The sequence below is a fragment of the Melospiza melodia genome, chromosome 10 (assembly GCF_035770615.1).
Source record: "Melospiza melodia melodia isolate bMelMel2 chromosome 10, bMelMel2.pri, whole genome shotgun sequence".
NCBI classification, from domain to species: Eukaryota; Metazoa; Chordata; class Aves; order Passeriformes; family Passerellidae; genus Melospiza; species Melospiza melodia.
The window spans coordinates 15,848,820-15,868,934 of record NC_086203.1 but is presented as its reverse complement, the minus strand read 5'-3'; the positions used below and the strand labels follow the sequence as shown (position 1 = coordinate 15,868,934).

Below are 20,115 nucleotides of genomic sequence, written 5' to 3'. Positions count from 1 at the left end.
AATTGTGGTCAACATTCCAACTTTTATCTATTATCTTTTGTGCCTGATAAAGCAGATGAACCATTTAGGCAAAGCTTCAAATCTTCATTTCTTTGCCTAAAAAGTGGCTCCTCCTCCCTTACTTTTTTATAAATAAAATATTTACAGCACTAGGGAAAAATCAAACAGTTGAACAACTGGTTAATTGGTTAGTTCCCAATAGCAGCATTGCCATTCACAAACTAATTCAGCTAAAAAATTTCATTAAATATCAGATTTATTCCTGGCCACTGAATCAGTTTTTATCACAATGCATTGTAAAAGCAAACAAAGGAACTGGGCCATTCCAATTCATACAAACAATTTGACAGAAACAAAGAGGGAAAAATTTACTATAATGATGCCACTTCCCACAAAACTATAAATTTTATCTGTGTGTGTGTTAGGAAATAATGTGTATGTTGATAATTGAATTTACACATCAAATATCCTAGAAAATCCAACCAAATTCAAGCATCACCTGTACCAACGATACAAATAAACTCCAATAATCATCAAGTGGAAGACAAAAACAAAGTATAAAGGAAATAAACTTTATTTAGTGTTACCTTGAAAATCATTCATCCAACAAATAAGAAAAATGCACCACAAAGCATGAAATCATAATCTTTTCCACCAAAGAAAATGTTTCATTCCCCTTTGGCTGAAACTAAAAGATTTCAAAACACTGTAAAACAGCTTCAAGACACTTTAGACAGTTGTGCTTTTGACCGATGAATGGGGCTAAAACAAAAGGGAAACGTGGTCAAGTTCAATCTCAACTTTGTCCCTGAGTTTGAGAGTTTGCTGCTTTAGCAATAAAGCAATTAACAGCTCTGACATTAAGGATCCCACTGATAAATAAGAAACCAGCAGAGTTCCATAGGTCTCTACTTCCTGTCTGTCCTTGCAGTTTTCTCCACATAAAACATTAAAAATAAAACATCCAGTATCACAAACACCAGTCAACCATCACTGAGCTGCCTGCAGATGATGTTTAAATGAGGAATGTGTCCTTAATTTGCTAATAAGCTATCATTAAGTCACCTTAAATGTCTTCCTGATTCATAGAAAATAGCATTTGATATGTGATTTTTGCCAATATGAAATAAGAAAAATCATATTTCCAATATGAAATAACACAGAGTGGTATAAAAATGTAACTTGTCTTTAAATTAGTTCATATTATATTAAATAATTCATTTATATTAAATAATATTTATGAGACTACACAGGTCACATCACTGAAGAAGAACTCCTCACATTACCCTACTTATGAGATTACAAGCAGAAGTAATATCAGTGTACAGCTGGGCCTGGAAGAGCAGACAAGGCAGAATGACTTTAGGCTTCAATTTGGTATGAGAAGTTCTTCCATCCCCAAAGCACTTTAGGTGCAGGGCTGTACAAAATTTCTCATTCCAAGGAGTTATAAAAATTCACTGTACAGATTGAGATATTACCACAGTAGGATCCCAAAGGCATACAGGAAAAGACCTTGAAATACAGTCCATAGCTTCAATTGTCTTGATTTTTTTACTACCAACAAGTAAAGGAGAAGCAACTGTTGCAAGCATTGATCCTTCACAATAAAGAAGTTTCAACTCTCTGCAATATTTGAAATTGTACTCCATAACTAACTCCACACAAGACAGAAAAAAAGGAAAAAAAGGTGTAGGACCATTCAGAAGAGAAAAATGTAAAAGGCAAAGAACTACTGAATTCAATCAAGAGGACAGAATAATGTAGTTTGTTTCATTTTCACAGATTTCAAAACGCTGTAAGAAGAATCAGCAAGACTGCATCTACTCCTTCCAGGCAACGGAGACAACTGCCCTTGGCTGTGCAAGGCCACCTCCTGCCCTTCACTGTCACATTTTGGCTCCTCTATGATCATTTTTCAATCACCAAATTCTCATGGAAAGCATCTTTGGCAATGCTTTCCAAATGGGAATCACCAGAGTTTAGAAAATATTTCTTAACTACAAGCTGACACTAGAAAGATTTCAGCCTGGGCATTAAGGTCACCAGAATGAACTCCACAATGCCATTGCAGTGAGGGTTTTATTTAAGCAGTCTGAGGATCTGCAGAGCTGCTACATAATTAAACTAAAAGCTTTCAACTGCACAAGTCTGAGCACACATTTTTCATACCTTGACATTTTTTTGGTCCATCCAAAAACTCCAAAGGGAACATTGATGATTATAAACCTGCCACTTGTACCTTCTGAAACTGCCCAGTTCAGATCTTAGACCAGCAATACAATATGCCATCAGTACACCTAAACCAGCAGCCTTACATGGAATTTTAGAACTTCTGAATGTCAAATTTTCATCAATTAAAAAAAAGCAATACAGAGGTTGAGATAGAACAAGTAAAGAAACAAAACATGATGAAAACATTGGAACAAAAGGAAGTATTTACTATCCAATGAAGACATCTTTGATATGCATAATTCCTTGTAAAAAATCTTATTAAATATATTTAACATTCAGTTGTACAGACAAAAGAATTTTTCTTGAGATAAATTTGTTCATGCTGGCGTTTAAAATCTCAGACAAACCCAAAAACAATGGAATGAAAGTAAGAAGTTTTATGAGTAACCTTATGAACTGCACCATCAGTGATTGTACTCAACACCTTCTGCAGACAATGCCCAAAACCTCTTCCAGCTAAGGCTTCAGGGTATTTCTGACAAGTTAATCAATGCCCTCAGACATGAAGGATCTGCTGAATGAAATAATCTCACAGAGCCAGCAGGGACACACGCTGTGTGTTCCATTAATTTACTTGTAAACGCCAGGACCTTCTGTTCCCCACTTTGCACTTCAAACAGTGACAGCTCAATCCCCCTGCACCACACTGTGTTCTGCTCCACAACACTCACACTGCTGTTGTTTTATGGCATTCGTTGGTTGGTTGGAGGTTTTTTCCCCTGACCATCTCCCTACTTAAGCAGCACCCATGCCAAATAAGAGCCCTCTAAACCACATCAGGCCAGTGGCAGGAAGGGGAGCCCTCTACACACAGTCTGTCAACCAGGTTGTGGTCAGGGGGTCAGCTGAGATCTTCAGAGGCTGCTTGAAGAAAAGCTTAGACAAGAATGATCCACAAAGAGAAAATTATTCACCTCTCTTTTGCTGTACTGACCAGTTCAGAAGACAAAATAATATTCATGCAGTGGCAGTTGTCAACATTGCCACTCCCTTATCAATGCTTCCAAATACATGTGGAAACCTTTTTTCCATACAGATCTCATGGAAAAAAACACAGCCCTTTACTGCAAGCACATACAAGAACTGCTCTGCACAGGAGCAGGTCATGTTCCTTTCTTCAGATAGCGGGAGAGGAACTGGCTCCTGACAAAGTGGATGAGCTTGGTCTCTGTGCAGAACATCGTCACCAGGGTGCCTGCAAGGCACAGGGCACCCGTGCTGATGTGGATCAGCCTGGCCATCCAGCCCTTGTCACAGCAGAACCACACCTACAACAGAGAAAACAAGGCATGGCAGGAAAACCAGTCAGCACAAAGTGCATTTACTGTCACAACAAGAAATGAGGTCCAACACCTCTGTCCAACACGACAACGTCACCATCGAGCCAAGCGCGGCTGTGCACGTGCACTGACCCTACAATAAATCACCTTCAGGAGTCACAACATTTGCTTTCTTAAGTTCAGCAAAAAAGAACCATTCAGTAGATATCTGCTAAATGAGGAAGCTGCTGTTATCTGGCATGCAAAATGTGTTAACTGCAATGACATAAAACCCTGCTGGTGCTATCAGGCAAGTCTGCTACTGAACAGCAACATATCAGGCTATTTTCTAACAAAACTGGAAATCTCCCACTCCAAAATATAAAATTCTCCTTTCTCAGGCATAATGGATTTTCAAGCTGTCAAATTTTTGTACATTGAAAAGCTCCAATCCCCTTAATAATCAGCCTGCACAATTAGCATCTTGTACTGAATAAACGTGTTAAATGTGCTCTTAGCAATTTTTGGTTTTCTTCTAGCTTTGGTTATTACTTGTTTTTATTACAGAATTTTTAATGCCAATTTCTTGGTGCCACTGCAAAATTTCCATTATTAATAAGTAAGAACATGGGTTAACTACTCACAGCAGAAATGTGTTACATTTTATTTTACTTTTCAGATCCACCTTGTACAGGTGGCAGAAAAACATTAATACAAAAAAAATCTCTTAACAACATATCCTGCCTTTCTGTAATGCAAATCTCCCATCCTACCCTCAAAAGCCTCTTTTCCTGATGGCACACCCTTTTCTGTGGACACAAAAGGCAGCTGCCAGCAGCATGGTCAGTGAGAGCAGGGAGGAAGGAGCTCACCTCTGAGAAAGCAGTGACCCCAGCACTGAGGGTGTAAACCAGCAGCAGAGCTGGGGAGGGCAGCAGGCCTGAGAGGGGTCTGTGGCTGCTCTCCCTGAAGTAGTGGTGGATGTAGTGGGTGCTGTGAGCTATTCTGATGCCCATGTTGAAGCAGTTGGCAAGGATAAAGCCCACACTGCCATACCAGTGGGTCAGGAAATAAGAGATGCACAGAAATATGAAAGACAAGGCCAGCATAACAAAATTGTACCTAGAAAAAAAAAAAAAAAACAAAAAGAAGAAATAATTTGACAATGCATGCAGTTCCAGCACTCATTTACTAATGATCTTTTATTTTCTAACATCAGTAACAGAATTTCTCTTACCATCTTCTAGTGAAAATAAACTTGAGAAATGAGAGGATAAAAAAAAATCATTTTAAAGAATAGAAAATACATCAACCAAAATAAACCAAGAACTACATTATGTGAATGAAATTCTATTACACTAATCAGTTGTGCACTCATTGCAGAAAATCAAATTTAATAACAATTATTAGTAATGTAAAAACTTGTGCATTTTTTGCTATTTTATGTTAGGAATATATTAAAGAAAATGAATGCTCAAGAACAAATCAACACTTTATTTCATTTCTGTTATAAACAGTGACTTGGAAAATGAGTGCACATTTTAAAGGGGTGGTGAAAGCAGTCCTTACTGAGTCAAAAAAGCTCCCATTTTAATTGTGAAAAAGAAATTAATTTGAAAGGGCCACATTAGGGACAGTCTGAACACAGAGCCAGGAAATAATTCAGGCTGGAAGGGCTCTCAGAGGTCACCTAGACCAACCTCCTACAAAGCTGTAAACCCCTGGATTCACACCCACAGCTTGGATCATTCCTAAGTGTATGTCCAGTACCTGTACATGAAAAATGTCAATAGTTGCAAACTTTTAATGAGTCAAGTATTTGTCTTAAAAAGTATAACTTTGAGCTCATCTGTGCAGAAAACACACATTTAAATTCCTTTGCCAGTTAGTGATGTGCCTAAAGCTAAATTAACAATCTTTATTTCTTAGTTTCTGACCTTTTTTATCCAAACTTTTCAACTTTTGCTAAACCTACATCTAAATCTAAATGGACACAGCCTAGCAAGGAGTTGCTTTTCTATGGGGCAGGATATTATTTTGTGCAAAAGCACCAGGTCCTTTTTAAGGTCAGCACAAATAAATTCACAGGAACATTTTGGAGACACTGTTTCCTACCTGTCCACTTCCTCTTTGCACATTAAGGCAAATGTAAAACATTCTGTTACCCCATTGACAGCAAGAAACAGGACATACAACGAGTAACACCGCAGGAGGTCTGGACCTAAAAAACACATTAGAAAGAGAAATAGTTAATGATTTCTTTTATCAAAGCACTTTGTTTTTACAGGCAGTGATGCTAAGAGATAGAATTTGCAATGTTAATATTAATAATGGAAACATAAGTTCATTTGAGCAAGTTTCATGTCTAGATTTCTTGACAAGAATACAAATAAGTAACACAAAGGATTCTGATGAGCTAAATCACAGATTTCAATAGCAGTTTCAAAGGAAAAAACCTAAACTGCTGATTTATAAAAGATTCATAATAGCTGTAGGGTTGTTTTTTTTTTTTTTCTGAAGAGTGGTGATTTTTTGCAGGTCTATAAATCTTTACCTGTTCCAGAACTGAGCATTGAGCCCCCATAAATATCCAGAGCCAGCTGAGAATAGGCATAGCCAAAAACAGTGATGGTGAGGCCAATCAGGAGCACAAGTTTCAGCAGCAATTCCAACACATTTGCAGCCATAGCAACATCATCCTGAAAAAAACCACAGCAATGTAAAAAACCACACCAAAATCAATGTAATAATCACCACTCTTGTGCAGAAATGCTCCTTCAGAGAAACAAATCAGTTTGCATCATGTAAAAAGGTGTGAAACTTATCCTTTGTTATTTAATTATCCACACACATGCTCTTAACTTGGTAGTGCTTTTTACAGATTTATTATTCCACCTTTTTTTCAGTTCTACACACCAGGTAGGTTTTATATCAAATATACACACAGACACCTCCCTTAGCCCCCCATGAACCTGAAGCACAAGATTTAATTGTGTGCTGATGTGCAATTAGCAGGACTGCTACAGGCTGACCCTCATGAGTGATCAAGAATATTACTCTGTGGAACAAAGCTCTTACTCATTAATCCTCCTCATATAACCCAAACACACAAGAAAAATCCAATTCTTTTTTTCCCAAAGCTGCACTCTTCAGAAACATTATTTAACAGCTATTGATATGTTTAAGTAAATAAAGTACTTCCAGATAGCATTTGTTTAATAGATTTCATGATTTAAATAATGGCTTGCTATATTTGGAAATACAAAGTAGAGTAGGCTTTCCATCACACTGGAACAGCTGAGGTTACCTTTATTGATGCAAGGCAGCACAATGCTACTGCATATTTTCATTTCTATTTCATTAGCTTTTAACCTATTCACTTTTCATTTTGGTCCAGTCTGACTCAACATTTTTGTTCTCCACTTTTCAATTTTAACAGCCTCAACAATCAAATTTAAACACACATTTCTGTCATACTTCTGTGATGCAATTTATCTGTAACAAAAATCAAGCACTTGACCTGTAACTAATCCAAATAAACATACCTGCTTCTGATCCTTTACAGTCTTCCCTCTTTCCAACACTTTAGCAAAAAATACATAAAAGCTTTCCTCAATTGGCAAAAAGATAAACCTGGCCACCAGTGAACCAAGGTTATTCACAATATCATAGACACCTTAAAAAATAAAAAAAAGCAATCTCAGAGTTTTAGATTTATTTTAATTCCAAGTCTGTAATAATATGAATTCTAATTTAACATCTCCAAAAAAAGAGAAAAAAAGTGGTATTTGTGCAACATGGAAACAGTATTCTCTAAAAATTCTGACAGTCAAGCAACTACAGTTTAAAATTGCTTAAGGTTTGCTCATGGCAAAAGTAAGACAAAAGCACCAACTAGACAGAAGTGAATCTAGAACACCACCAAACCACACTTCAAATTCTTGCTGTAGAGCAATTTAGAGGACCCTGATAAAGTTCACTGAATAAGAACAGGAATGTAAGGATTTACTGATACTGGAAAAGAGAAAGATAAACATCTCGTGAACATCCATGGCAGGGGGGCTGGAACTACATAATCTTGAAGGTTGTTTCTGACCCAGGCTACTCTATAATTCTATTATCTTAAATTAAAGTTTATATTAATTATTCCCTGAAATGCAGCTCAAAGGCTTTGAAACATTCTCAGATTTTCAAGCTATCTTCAAACACTTTAAGTCATTTTCAGAACCACATGAAAAGCAGTGACTAAGAAAACTCTGTCACCATTCCACAACACCATCACACTTACCCTGATCTCCAAAATTTAACACGTTCAAAAAAGTCATCACATATCTTTCACCTGTAAGTTCAAAATAAAGAACTTCAGAACAAGCCCCTAAATCCTTCCCAATAACTTGCTTGGGCACTTCCAATATCAAGTATTCAAGAGACAAAGTCAAATGGGAGAGCACCTAGTTCTGAAAACCTTCAAAAACTCCATTCAGGTTGGCATTCATGTGCCTCATCTCCCCCCACCCAAGCTTTCTGAAACTTTAAGTCAATTTTGCAAATAGTTTTCATGAGCCCTCTTCTCTCACACTTCTATGTCAAGCCTCACCCTCTGTCAAAATCTGTTTCAAGAAGGATTGTTTGAAGAAACTCCAAGTCAGGCGTGCTTCCTTCCAGTTCACAAAGGTCTGCAAAAAAGAAAACTGAAATGTAACAAACGTGGTTGACGTTACAGACTAGAAATAGACAACAGTCAGGCACTGCAACACTGCAGGGTAGCTCTAACTGCAGTGCTGAGGAAACCACACTGCCACAGTTATTAACCACTAATGTGAAGTATTGCTGAATTCAAGCACCAACAGCACTGATCCAGCAAAAACTGATTGCCTTGTTGAAAAATGCTGCTGCTGCAGACAAAGTACCCATAAGAGCAATCCACAGAAAATACCAATCAAGGTTAGAGTTAGGAAAAAAATATCCAGGGTGTTTAAGGTGCCAATATAACTTCCACCCTCACTGGATATATTAATTATTTACTGCTCTTCTTGTCCTTATAAGACTTGCAACCAAGAACCACCTTTACATTTTCAATCTGTAAATCTTATCCAGAATGTTGTCTTCCCCAATGACTCTTTTAATTTCTTTCTTGGCTTCATTTTTGTTTGAGTGACATTTGAGTGTCTCTAGGATGCTGTGGAAGACCATGGTTATTTTGTGCAGAGATCAAAGTACCAAAGAATCCACTGTTACATGGTTCTGGTTTGTTTTCTGCCTCAGATCCAGTGATAGTTATGATCCAGTGATCATTCCCCTGCACAGTGCAGAGGGTCTATCTGCTGTTAATATCCACTAACATTTTGCACAAATCATGTCAGCAACAACAAACCCCAAACCACAGAGTTCAAGTTTAATGACTTTTTTCTGACAAGAATTTTACTAATACAAACTTGAAACACAATTTCTGTGCAATATTTTTAACTTAATCTATCATATCTTCTATAGTGCAAAAATAACCCCAAAACCACTCAATTAACTCCCCAGGCTAAAAGCAACACTCAAAGTGCCCTCATGTGAGATTTTAAGAAGAAAATCAAGAAATAACTTGCACAACTTACCTCATCCTCCACAAAGCTAGGTAATAGAGCTTTCACTCTAGAAACTGGAAATGACTTCTTTGTGGCTTCAGGAGATCCCAGAAACATCACAAAATAAATTCCATAGCACATTACCAGAACACTGACATATAAAAGCTGGGAAGATCAGGAAGGAGCGAAGAAAAACAGTGAAACAAAATTAACTTAGAAATGCAGAATTATATACCAGGTGAAAATACAGTGAGAAGAAAATGTAAGTAGTTTTTATGCTACCAAATATTAAAACTAGGTAAGAATTTGAACAGTTCTTAAGAATGGTGTTGATCCTTTTATCTTTTTTTAACCTGTAGGTTATCATAGATCTTTGCTAATTTTCATGCTTTATTCATCATTTATAGAATGTTGAAGGTCCAATTATAAAGTAATCACTCAATCAAAAATCAAGCTGACAGAGCAGCTACTGCCTACACCTCTTATTTCATAGAACATTTCCAATTTCCATCAATTACAAGTGATCTACAACAGCCAGGGCAAGAACTGAAGGAAAAAAATTATCCCTCCTTCATTGTCATCAAGAAAAAGTTTTAACCTGAATTAACTGCACTTGATTAGCACTTTCTGATAAGGTTATGCAGGTTGGTGGTACAGGCTGATAAAGTTCTGTGTGATTAGAATAACACAACCTTATTTGCAAGATGTGCCTTCACAGAGGGAAGGTGCTTCCTTCTACCTCCCTTTAACTCAATGTCAAAGCACCAAGCCAATAATGAGTGTCAGGAAAATACCAAATATAAGTTCTAAATCTTAAACCTCCCAGGGGCTTTTCCTCTCAGCTCCCCAAAGTTCGTCAGCAGGCTAAATGTCAAAGGAAAATTAAAATTCAGCTGAGAGAGAACAAAGGGAACTTACCTGAGCCAAGGAAAAAATGTAAAGGCCCCATTGAGGATAAAGGATTACTAAAGTAACTGTCAAAATGCATTTTGACACTACTGAAAGGCTTTCAGCAATTACCTTTAGGAAACACAAAACAGAGAAGGGTTATTTTCTGGCAACCTAACCACATACACAAGCTTAAATATATATGTTTAACACACAGAATTGATGTAGGAATGTAAGATGTTCAAAGTCAGTGTGACATTATGGCAGTTCCTTTCTGCTGAGCTGGCCAGCTTAGATTGCCATTGCTCTCTAAGTTTTCTAGTCTAGCATTTCACATTTCCTCCATTGTATTTTCCCAGTCCTTTGTACGGGACACAAGGGAGAAAATTTTGCTTGAGACTCTCATAGTCTCAATATTTCATGTAGAATTGTGGAAGCAGTGTGTCTCATCCTCCAATCAAAACCTATGTTTCAGGATTTAAGGATCTTGAAGGTAATAATGTCTAAATAAACCAACTTGCTTGCTTTAATGGGTACAAATTGCTGGGTATGTTACAAACCAGGCCATGCAGTGCTAAACAGTACTCACAGGGGTTTTTAGATGCTTGAACATACAAAGGTCTAAGTCAGTAATTTCAACAAAGATCCCCCCCACATTCACACACCTCAGGGACTTTACTAACCTTAAGTCTCACAAACAAATGAGCTTGTGCTAAAACCCAGAGTGGCTCTCCCAGGAGTTCAATAATGGCAGAAAGACCAAATGCCACTACACCAGCCTGATAGTGAGGAACCACAGAAGGGTCGGGTACTTCAAGCAAGTGTAGCCAGACTAAGCCCAAGATAAGAGACCAAAAGACACCAAGAGGGACTCTAAAAAGTTAACATAAAAACTAATTAATGGAAATGTAACTTCAGCAGAAACAAAAAAAAAAAAAAAAAAAAAAAAAACCAAAGGAACAAACAAACAAAACAAAAACCAAAAGAAAAAACAAAAACAAAACAAAAAAAAACCAAATAAAAACAAAACAAGGGAGAAAAAAAGAAAATTAGATTACAATATCACACATGGCCACAATCATTATACAAAAAAGGCCCTGAGGAATTAATTCTCATAGTCAGTACACCAAGAATGAATATTTTCCTTTGTAATGAACACCCTTTAAGGCACTCTGCAAGACACAGAAAACGTTTTTCTTAGTTGTCCATTTTCTACTCCAGATCCTAAGGTCAAATATCTACATTTTTGTGCCTTAGGACCAAACAATTCTGATCCCACATCAGCCTGCACATCCTGTTCTGCTGACACTGCTTCAGAAACACAGAGCTTCTAGCAGAGTCCATCAAGTTTTACATCATTGGAGCAAGAGCTCTTTGACCCTCACACTATCAGACCCCTAAGATATTTGACATCAAGCTCCTAAGACATATTCAGATGCTCCACTGAAGGTAACCTTCATTTGAAGTTATGCTTCTCTACAAGGAAAAGTTTAAAACAAAAAAGATGCACACAGTCAATGTAATCTCTGTCACTTAATGCTTGCTTGTAAGGTTATTACACAGCAGAAAGCTGACTACAGTACAGCTTAGAGAACAGAAACAACACATTTTAAATATTAGTATTAGACCCCTCCCTGACAGGGACAATCCCTCTGCTTTATGCCTGGATGCAGATGACCACACATAACCCCTCATTCTCCTGGGCCAGATCAGTTAACAGCTGGGCAATTCCAGGGAAAGTCAGGTGCCCCAATGGGAAAATCCTATTTTATCATGCAGAGACAGTGTTCAACCACATCAGGCAGGTAAATTTACTTCCCAGCCCAGCCCAGTTGGAGCTACACAGCAGCTAGAGCTGACAGAGGGAGACAGCAGAGAGAATCAGGAATCAGGAGGGAGAAACAAGCCATAAAATCCACTTTATCCTAATCACACTGCAATGTGTCACTTCTTGTTGCAGTGCCCTGTGGACTTTTAAGCTGTTCTGCTATAAACAGTGGCACAGCTGAGCCAACCCTACTTCCTCCTTGTTGTTAATTCCAACTCTTTCCTCCACCTTTTTGCATCTCTCCTACCCAAACATTTATGTTGCAAGTTCACAAATGCACATCAGGTAATAAGATCACAAAACTGAGCAGGAAGAGGAAGAAAAAACAAAGGGCTACATATTTGTGCAACAGAGTTTTCCTTCAATAGCTCTGGCCCAAATGAAACTCAAGCAACAGAAGAAATGGCAATGAACTTTTGGCAATGAACTTCCTCATGTGCTCCAACAAGAAATCAGGTCCATAAATGCTAAAGCACCAGACTTGAGCAGCTTCCTACATCAGTCCTAGATCAGAAACATAACTGAGGCTTCTGAAATAATTACCTCAGTAAATAAACACTTCCTCTCATTCTGTGAGGTCCCAGACAAACACCAGAAATTCAAGGAAATAAACTTTTAAAGGTATCTTACGTCAGCCACAAGAGATTAATTGTTTTGGTCCAGTTTCTCTTGGCACTCCCACTCAAACAAGCTCTGCGAAACGCCTCCCTGGCGAGGAAGACAACTGTGGAGTACAGCAGAGTCAGCCTAAAAAGGGGGAGAAAAGGACCAAAAAAAAAAAAAAATTATTTCTTTTCTATAAATTGTAAATCCCTCATGCAGTAGCATCACAGTTTTTACACACAAATTCCGACAGGTGTGCAAACATGCTTATATGAGCTAAAATTACTATCATCTCCTAAAAGCAGAGAGAAAGTAATTTTGTGCGACAGTTCAAATGGCAAGAATACGCGCCACAGACCAAATGTGAAGATACAAAGGATATCCTATAGGAAAAGCACATTGTATCTAGTCTGTCCTTAGCAAACCGATGGTTTAAAGACAAAAACCAGGGCAGTGCTACCGGTGTTTCAGGCCAAAACAGACCTGGGGAAGCACGAAATGACCAAACACTGCGACACGGCCAAGAGCAGACTGCACAGCACCGCCAGCGTCAGGGCACAGCCCAGCACAAGCTCTGCCCCACAGCCCTCCCGGGTGCCCCTGATCCCCCTCACCTGACATTGACCACGCCGATGAGCTCCCGGGACAGGTAGCGGAGGGTGAAGGCGTTCAGCCCGAAGGTGAGCACCCGGAACAGCACCTGTGAAAGAAGCCGCACTGGAAGCACCTGCGGCGCCCCGCCGAGCAGCAGCAGCAGCAAGAGGAGAAGGAGGAGGATGAGGAGGAAGGAGGGAGGGGCGGCCCCGCACCTGCAGCAGGGCGCTGGACGAGGCCAGCCGGGCGGTCTGGCCCAGCACGTCCTGCGCCGCCATCGCCCCGCTCCCGCCGCCAGGAAGTGGCGCGGCCGCCGTCGCGCCGGATCTCGTCAGCGGGGCGGTACCGCCCGGCCCGGCGCTGAGGGGACACGGCGGTACCGCCCGGCCCGGCGCTGAGGGGACACAGCGGTACCGCCCGGCTCTGAGGGATCACGGTGGCGCCGCCCCAGCCTAGCCCTGAGGGGACACAGCGACGCCGCCCCGCACTGAGGGGACGCGGCAGCACCGCCCCAGCCCTGCCCTGAGGGGACACGGCAGCACCGCCCCAGCCCTGAGACGACACCAGGCGACAGAGCGGGACACTGAGGGGACACGGCACGGAGGGTGGCGTCCGCCACTAAGGGCGAATGGCCATGAACTTCAGTCCGCCAAACGTGAGGCGCAGCGCTACAGCCCCGGTTCCTCCGAAGCCAGCCCAGAATTGCAGCCTGGCTCACGGGAGGAGATGGGGTAACATTCAACCAGCGCTCCTTCCCAAAGATTGCTGGAAAAGCTTCCGAGTTCCACCAATCCCTTTCTAAACTAAGGGAAACCCACCAGCCTTCTCTGACCTAAGGAGAAACACAAGCAGAACATAGGGAAAACATTCACTGCAGGAAGGGGAAAGGATCTTAGTTCTATGCAGGAAAAAAAGGAAAAACAAAAACCCAACACACACTACCAAAAAAACAAACAAAAACCTCCAACCAAACAACAACAAAACCAACCCAAAAAACCCCACCACATAAAGCCCACCCCAAACACACCTTCAAATACCAAGATGCAATTTAAGTGCAACAGATTGGATTTTATAATACAGTGCATTGAAGCCTTCCAAACAGGCAAGACTTTGGACTCAGTGTAAGTCAGGAGAGTTCCAGACTATTTTGGATCACTGTTTAAGCAGAGATATATAAAAAGATTCTATCTTTCTATGTTACAGAACGTTCCCTTCAGAAGCACAGCACTTCCAGTTCAGAGGTCACATTTTTCTTAGCAATGCTAGAGTTGAACTAAGATTTTTCCTGTCTAACAGCAGCAGCTACAGAGAATCTGGAGAAACAACCAAAATTCTTCAACCTCATGCAAAGCAGTGACCTCTCCATCAATTGCCTTCTGCATGAAACCTCCTCCCCTGAGCCATTTCACCCACCACTTTATTCTTTCCATGTTCAGAGTAAGGTTTCCCATGCTGCTTTTCCCCCCCCCATTTGGTCATTTTTCTTAATAACATTATTTAAGTAATCTGGAAATGATGTATAGATGTAGATGTATGTGGCAGAGGAGTATATCCTATGCTAAAAAAACCACAAACCACCAAAAGAAAAACACACCAGAAAAACAAAACAAAATGGGATTTTTTCCCACTGTAAAGATAGGGAAATGGGGAGAGCCAAAAGAAACTAATTGGTATTGAGCAATTGCAGAGACAGATTTTGAGTTATAGAAGAGTACTGATTGCAGCTAAAGGGAAGGAAGCACTGCCATTCCCCTCTCCTTTAAAGCAGTTCCCCAGTTATCAAATGGAGCAGCAACTAAAATATTGTCCTGCCTCAGACTCTGGAGTCTGCACTTGTGGCAGTAAAAGGTAATGGCAGAAATTAAAAAATACTTCCACTATGTTATGGCTTGTGCTGATCTCTGTAAGGGTGGATGAACTGGGGGGGATTAAAACCCATGATAAACTACCAGATAAGCTAAACGTGGAAACAGAAATGCAGTTCATGAGCAGGAAGCATGCACCATAGAACTGATCAGATTGGGAAGGACCCTTGAGGTCAGAGAGCCCAGCTGGTAACTGAGCCCTGCCAGGTCCACCACTGAACCATGCCCCCAAGCACCACATCTAATTGGTTTTGAAATCCCTCTAGGGATGGTGACTCCACCACCCCCCTGAGAAGTCTGTTCCAGTGTGGTTTTGTTGAATACATTTTTCCTAATATCCAATCCAAACCTCCCCTGACACAACTTGAGGCTGTTTGCTCTCATCTTATTGCTTGTTGCTTGGGAGGAGAGACCAACACCCACCTGGCTGGAAAAGCCTCCTTTCAGACAGGTGAGTGATAAGGTCTCCTTAAGCCTCCTCCAAGCAGTTCTCAGCTGCCTCTGCAGCTGCTCCTCATAAGACTGATGTTCCAGACCCCTCAGCCATCTTAATTTCCCTTCTGTGGACATGCTCCAGCATCTACCAACATCAGTAAGAAGGACTCATATTATTTCCTCTCTGCACATAAACATTTCCCTGACAAAAGGGGGTAACTTCAAGGGCTAAAACACGAGGATTCACTGTGCTACCTGGAGGCAGTGGTCTGACCTCTCCAGGCATCTGCCACAGGCAGCAGTAAGTGACAATGAGCCATGTTTTGTTGGACAGTTTGGCTTGTCACCTCATAAAGCCGAAACAGAAACAGCTGCAAAGCCTGAGGGGGGCGGAAGAAGAGGAGGAATAACTGTAACTCCAACTGGTTTTTATAGGCGCCGGCTTTGGCATGAGGCGCCCCCGGGCATTGACGCGCCTGGGCCGCGCGGTGGCGGCAGCGGCCCCGCCAGGCCCGGCCCGGGCGCTCCCCGCTCCGGCGGCGCCTTCCCCGCTCCGCCACAGCCGCAACAGCCCCGCTGGGGATGGACACGGCACACAGCGCTAGCCCAGCTCAGATCAGGAGCAGCATTTCATACAGCAGCCTTGATTGGGACGGACCTTACAGCTCATCTTGTTCCAAACCCCTACCATGGACAAGGACACCTTCCATCCGACCAGGTTGCTCCAAGCACCGTCCAATCTGACTTTGAACACTTCTGGGATGGGGCAGCCACAACTTCTCTGGGAAACATGTGCCAGTGCCTCACCACACTCACAGTAAAGAGCTTTTTCCTAGTATCTAATCTAAACCTACTTTCTACGTGAAGCATTCCCCCTTGTCCTATAACTCACACTCTTAAGTCTCTCTCCATCTTTCCTGTAAGTTCCCTTCAGGTATTTGGAAGGTCACAGTTAGGTTATCCCCAAACCTTCTCTTTTCCAGGCTGAACAACCCCAGTTCCCTCGGCCTTTCCTTATTGCAGAGGTGCTCCACCCCTCAATTCATCTTGGCATCTTGGTGGCCTCTGGACTGTTTCCAGCAGGTCCGTATCCTTCCTATTCTGTGGCCTCAGAGCAGGATGCAGTGTTCCAGGTGGGTCTCACCAGATCAGAGCAGAGGGACAGAATCCCCTCCCTCCCTTGCTGCTTTTGGTGAAGCCCAGGACACAGCTGGTTTTCTGGGTTGCTAGCAGACATTGTTGGCACATGCCCAGCCTCTCATGCACCAGCACTCTCAAGTCCTTTTCAAAAGATAAACTGACCTATCAGCTAACTTAATTTTATTCACAGCTATGCCTGAAGATGCTTAACAACTGAGTTGACAGAAAATGCTTGCTTTTAGTAATATAATTTTAGAACAGGTACAAGTTAAAGGAGGACCAAGTTACTGAACTGGCACACAGTGTCACAAAATCTTCATGAGAACATGAAGTCAAAACAATTGCTCTCTGATTCCCACAGTAGGCAATGCCCTCTTAAAGCATTCCTGCATCTTCTCAGCACAACATTCTCCACTTTTGGCTGCCCTGAAGCAAGTTTGTGATGGGATACTCTAAAATAATTCACTTTTCTTAACAGCAAGGGAGGAAATATTAACTACTACAGAGATTTTTACATAGAGAGTCAGCCTGCATCTGGAACTAAACTAGGCTGGATTTTTTTCTCCAGCACAGACTATACACTCCTTGATTTGGCACAATGGGACAAACCCCAGGTTTTTTAGAGGTATGTGAAACCTCTATGTCAGAGAGGACCCCTTCAATCTACACTAAAGTTTAGTTAGTCCAGAAAGACCAAACAATGTATATAGAGACCTTAGAATGAGTTGGGACTGTTCCTTCAGGATTTAAAAAATGAAAATTTTTTGTCTTTCAATAGCTTTGTATCTGTGTTCCACTTGGGGAACTTGGGATAATTAATTGTCCAACTAATAAGGTATTTCAGGATGAAAGCTAGACTTTAACTCGAAATCACAACTTTTATATAGACTCACAGTAGCCCAGAAAACTTAAAAGCTGTAAAGAACAATTAGAGATCTTCCATAGTATCACCTCCCTCAGAGGGGAGCTCCTCTTCTACAAAAATGTAAAGACAAAGTGAGATTGGGAAGTAGGAACCTATTGAATCATCGCAGAACCAAAATCAAATCCAGTATAAAGGCTCATTACAATTTTGTATTTTATTAATCCAAATAAATGCTGCATTTTGGAGTTAGTAATATATTTTAATTTCTTCATTTTATTTGTGAGTTTTCACTTCCTTTAAGGTCCCTTGAGGAATTAAGCTAGAAAATCAACTGTGCTATGAAATCATAGGCAGCTCTCCCTCCTGGAATAGTACATGATGTAACACAAAATGACAGACTGGGCTGTGAGCTGAAGACTGTACATTTCTGCGGCTGCTGAAAAAGCTTTCGAGTCAGGACTCATTTTGGAAACGAGCAAAACAAATACTCAAAACCCCTGGTGCAGCTGAGCAATCTTCCCCCTCAGTGTCCCCCTGTGCAGCTGCCTCAGTGCACAGAAGATGGCCCAGCCCAGGAGCAGCCCAGAGGTGCAGGAGTGTGCCCTGAGGGCAGCCTGTCCTGCATTAGAGGGAGTGCCCCCTGCTCCTCCATCCCTCTGCCACATCCCCATCCTGTGCAAAGCAGGTGGGTGGTGCTCAGCTGGAGCTGTAGGGCACTGCTCTGCAGGGCTCACTCATCCCAATCACCTCCAGCCTTTTCAGGGCCAATGGTCCTTAATAAAACTGCTCTGCCTCTGCTGCAAGTCCATTTTGCCATTTCAATAATGAGGACAAAATCACTTGTTCTCGGGATGGCAAAAGGTCCTTTTTCCTATTCTGCTCAGAAGTCTTATGCCAGCGGAGGCCAAATTATGTTGTCTGGTTTTAATGTGGTTTCTTTTTCAGACAGAAAGCATAGAAGGCATCAGTGTCTTTGTTCCTGATCATATAAAGCTTGTTCCTTCACAGCAATAACTAGACTGGGGTTAACACAAGGAGTCACATGGAGACTTACCAGACTAGGCACTGAGTCTCATTAAGCTTCCTTCTCTCCTCTGAGCACCTCTCTTGGGTCAGAGACATATCCAAGCCTGGGGATGCAACATTTCCAATGCAGTGCAGAACTGCAGGAAGAAAAACATGAGAGTCACAGGCCATTCACCAGCAAAGGACACATCACGAGTTACTGCTGTGCCAGTTTTTCTTCCCTCCAACCAAAGCCCCCAGAGGGCTTTTTAGATTAGTTCCCCAGGCCTTGTGCACTGAGTTAATCTCTATGAGCATGTCAAATAGTTAAACAAAATTTCCTTTTTTTTTTTCCTGGCTGCATTATTTGTTCAGCAAGGATTTCATTTATGTCCTTGCTTTGGGATAAAAGAATAAAGGGACGTTTTGAAGAATGTGGAGAAGTAGGGTTTTCTGTGATATGCAACATTTGAAAAAACGGTGTGTCAATTTTACAGCATAGCTTTTGACTTTGTAGTGTTCATTTTGCCTCACACATTTTAATATACTGTTTATATGTAATTTGATAACTGGTTTTGTTGCCTTATCAGTTTCAATTGTAAATTCAACTTTTATTTGTTGAAATATTTCACATATAGAGGACAAACACTTTTTTATATATGAAGTAATATAACAAACAAATATTCTACTACGGGAAAGGCAAAAAAATGTAGCAAAAATACAAGTCATAGTCAAATACCAAGGATGGGATAGTGCTACATTTTTTTTATAACTGCTAAATAATTAACCTGCATACTTCACAGTATATTAGGCAGATTTTAAGAAATTGTATGTATTGATTGTATGTATTGTATGTATTGATTAGAAGAGCAAAACCAAGTGTTCTGCACAACGTTGTCAGCTTCCAAAAAGCTTTTTTTTTAACCTTTTCAATTTAGAAATCTGTGACATTCAACAGACATTTTGAAGATCTACCAAAAAACCACCTTCTGGTTATTTAATGTGGGGAAGCAATAAATTACAATATTTTGTCACAGGAACTGGCAAGCTTCTTGCTTAGAATTCATGCAAAAACATGTACATAATCAATTCTGCACCATCTGAACTGTCCTTTGTGTTCTAAATACTAAGCTTTTTTTTCTGTGTATATATATATATATATATATATATATATATATATGTTCAGCTGAAGATGATTTCTGTCTTGCCTTCTTCAAGGGGAGAAATTACACTCATTTTTGCTAGGATCTGCCTAACAGTCTCTGTCTTACCTGTCATTTGGCTGGCTTAGGAAATTTGCATCAGTCCCTCACTCTGAGCACTGGTAGACAATTTATCTAATTGCTGTGTGCTTTAGAAGCCTATCAATATATGAAATAAGAAAACTACAATGGAACAGTTCTTGCTCTTTTTGGAACATTTATCCTGTCAGCAATGATCAGAGATAAGAAGTTCAATTGCAGATGGTTTCTTTTACCTTGCAAAATCTCACTGCCTTCACTTATTGCTCATGCACAATTTCAGCTATGATTGTGATCAGAATTGATTCTGGAGGCTAGGACATCCCAAATCCTACCCTGCAAACCTGAAGCATGAAGGTGGTGATGAGCAGGTGCTGAGGCAAAATGCACATTTTCCTCCTTCCTGTGCATTCTGTAAGATGAACCCCAGGGTGCCACTCTCTGTGGCACGTTTGGTGCCATGCATTGCTGGGGAGCAGGCAGAAGGGTTTTCTGGTTAGAGCAGCCAGAGCAAAGGGACAGGAACACATCCTGCAGCTGGGAGCACTTGCACTTGAAAACTCTTTGCTAAACAGTGCTTGGCA

At 40.9% G+C, this 20,115-nt stretch overlaps 1 protein-coding gene across 1 annotated transcript; it reads right to left on the bottom strand.

Annotated features, from left to right (window-relative positions):
- Window positions 1-558: 558 nt before the first annotated feature.
- Window positions 559-13,266, bottom strand: RFT1 (RFT1 homolog). The gene is made up of 13 exons (XM_063164534.1): window positions 13,196-13,266; window positions 13,001-13,086; window positions 12,414-12,530; window positions 10,639-10,828; window positions 9,986-10,087; window positions 9,098-9,232; window positions 8,092-8,170; window positions 7,783-7,833; window positions 7,040-7,170; window positions 6,049-6,193; window positions 5,610-5,715; window positions 4,367-4,616; window positions 559-3,503 (listed from the first exon to the last, which is right to left on the bottom strand). Exons 1-13 carry the CDS (start codon window positions 13,256-13,258, stop codon window positions 3,339-3,341), a joined length of 1,620 nt encoding a protein of 539 aa, XP_063020604.1. The 5' UTR covers window positions 13,259-13,266; the 3' UTR covers window positions 559-3,338.
- Window positions 13,267-20,115: the final 6,849 nt, after the last annotated feature.

What these genes read in the sequence shown, in the direction of transcription:
- RFT1 (XM_063164534.1), bottom strand. Translation starts at nt 13,258, where the DNA reads ATGGCGGCGCAGGACGTGCTGGGCCAGACCGCCCGGCTGGCCTCGTCC. An exon ending in ATTTGTTTGTGAGACTTAAG is followed by an intron (nt 10,088 to 10,638) that starts GTTAGTAAAGTC and finishes TGTTTCCTAAAG; the next exon opens with GTAATTGCTGAAAGCCTTTC. An exon ending in GAAACAGATTTTGACAGAGG is followed by an intron (nt 7,834 to 8,091) that starts GTGAGGCTTGAC and finishes TTGAACTTACAG; the next exon opens with GTGAAAGATATGTGATGACT.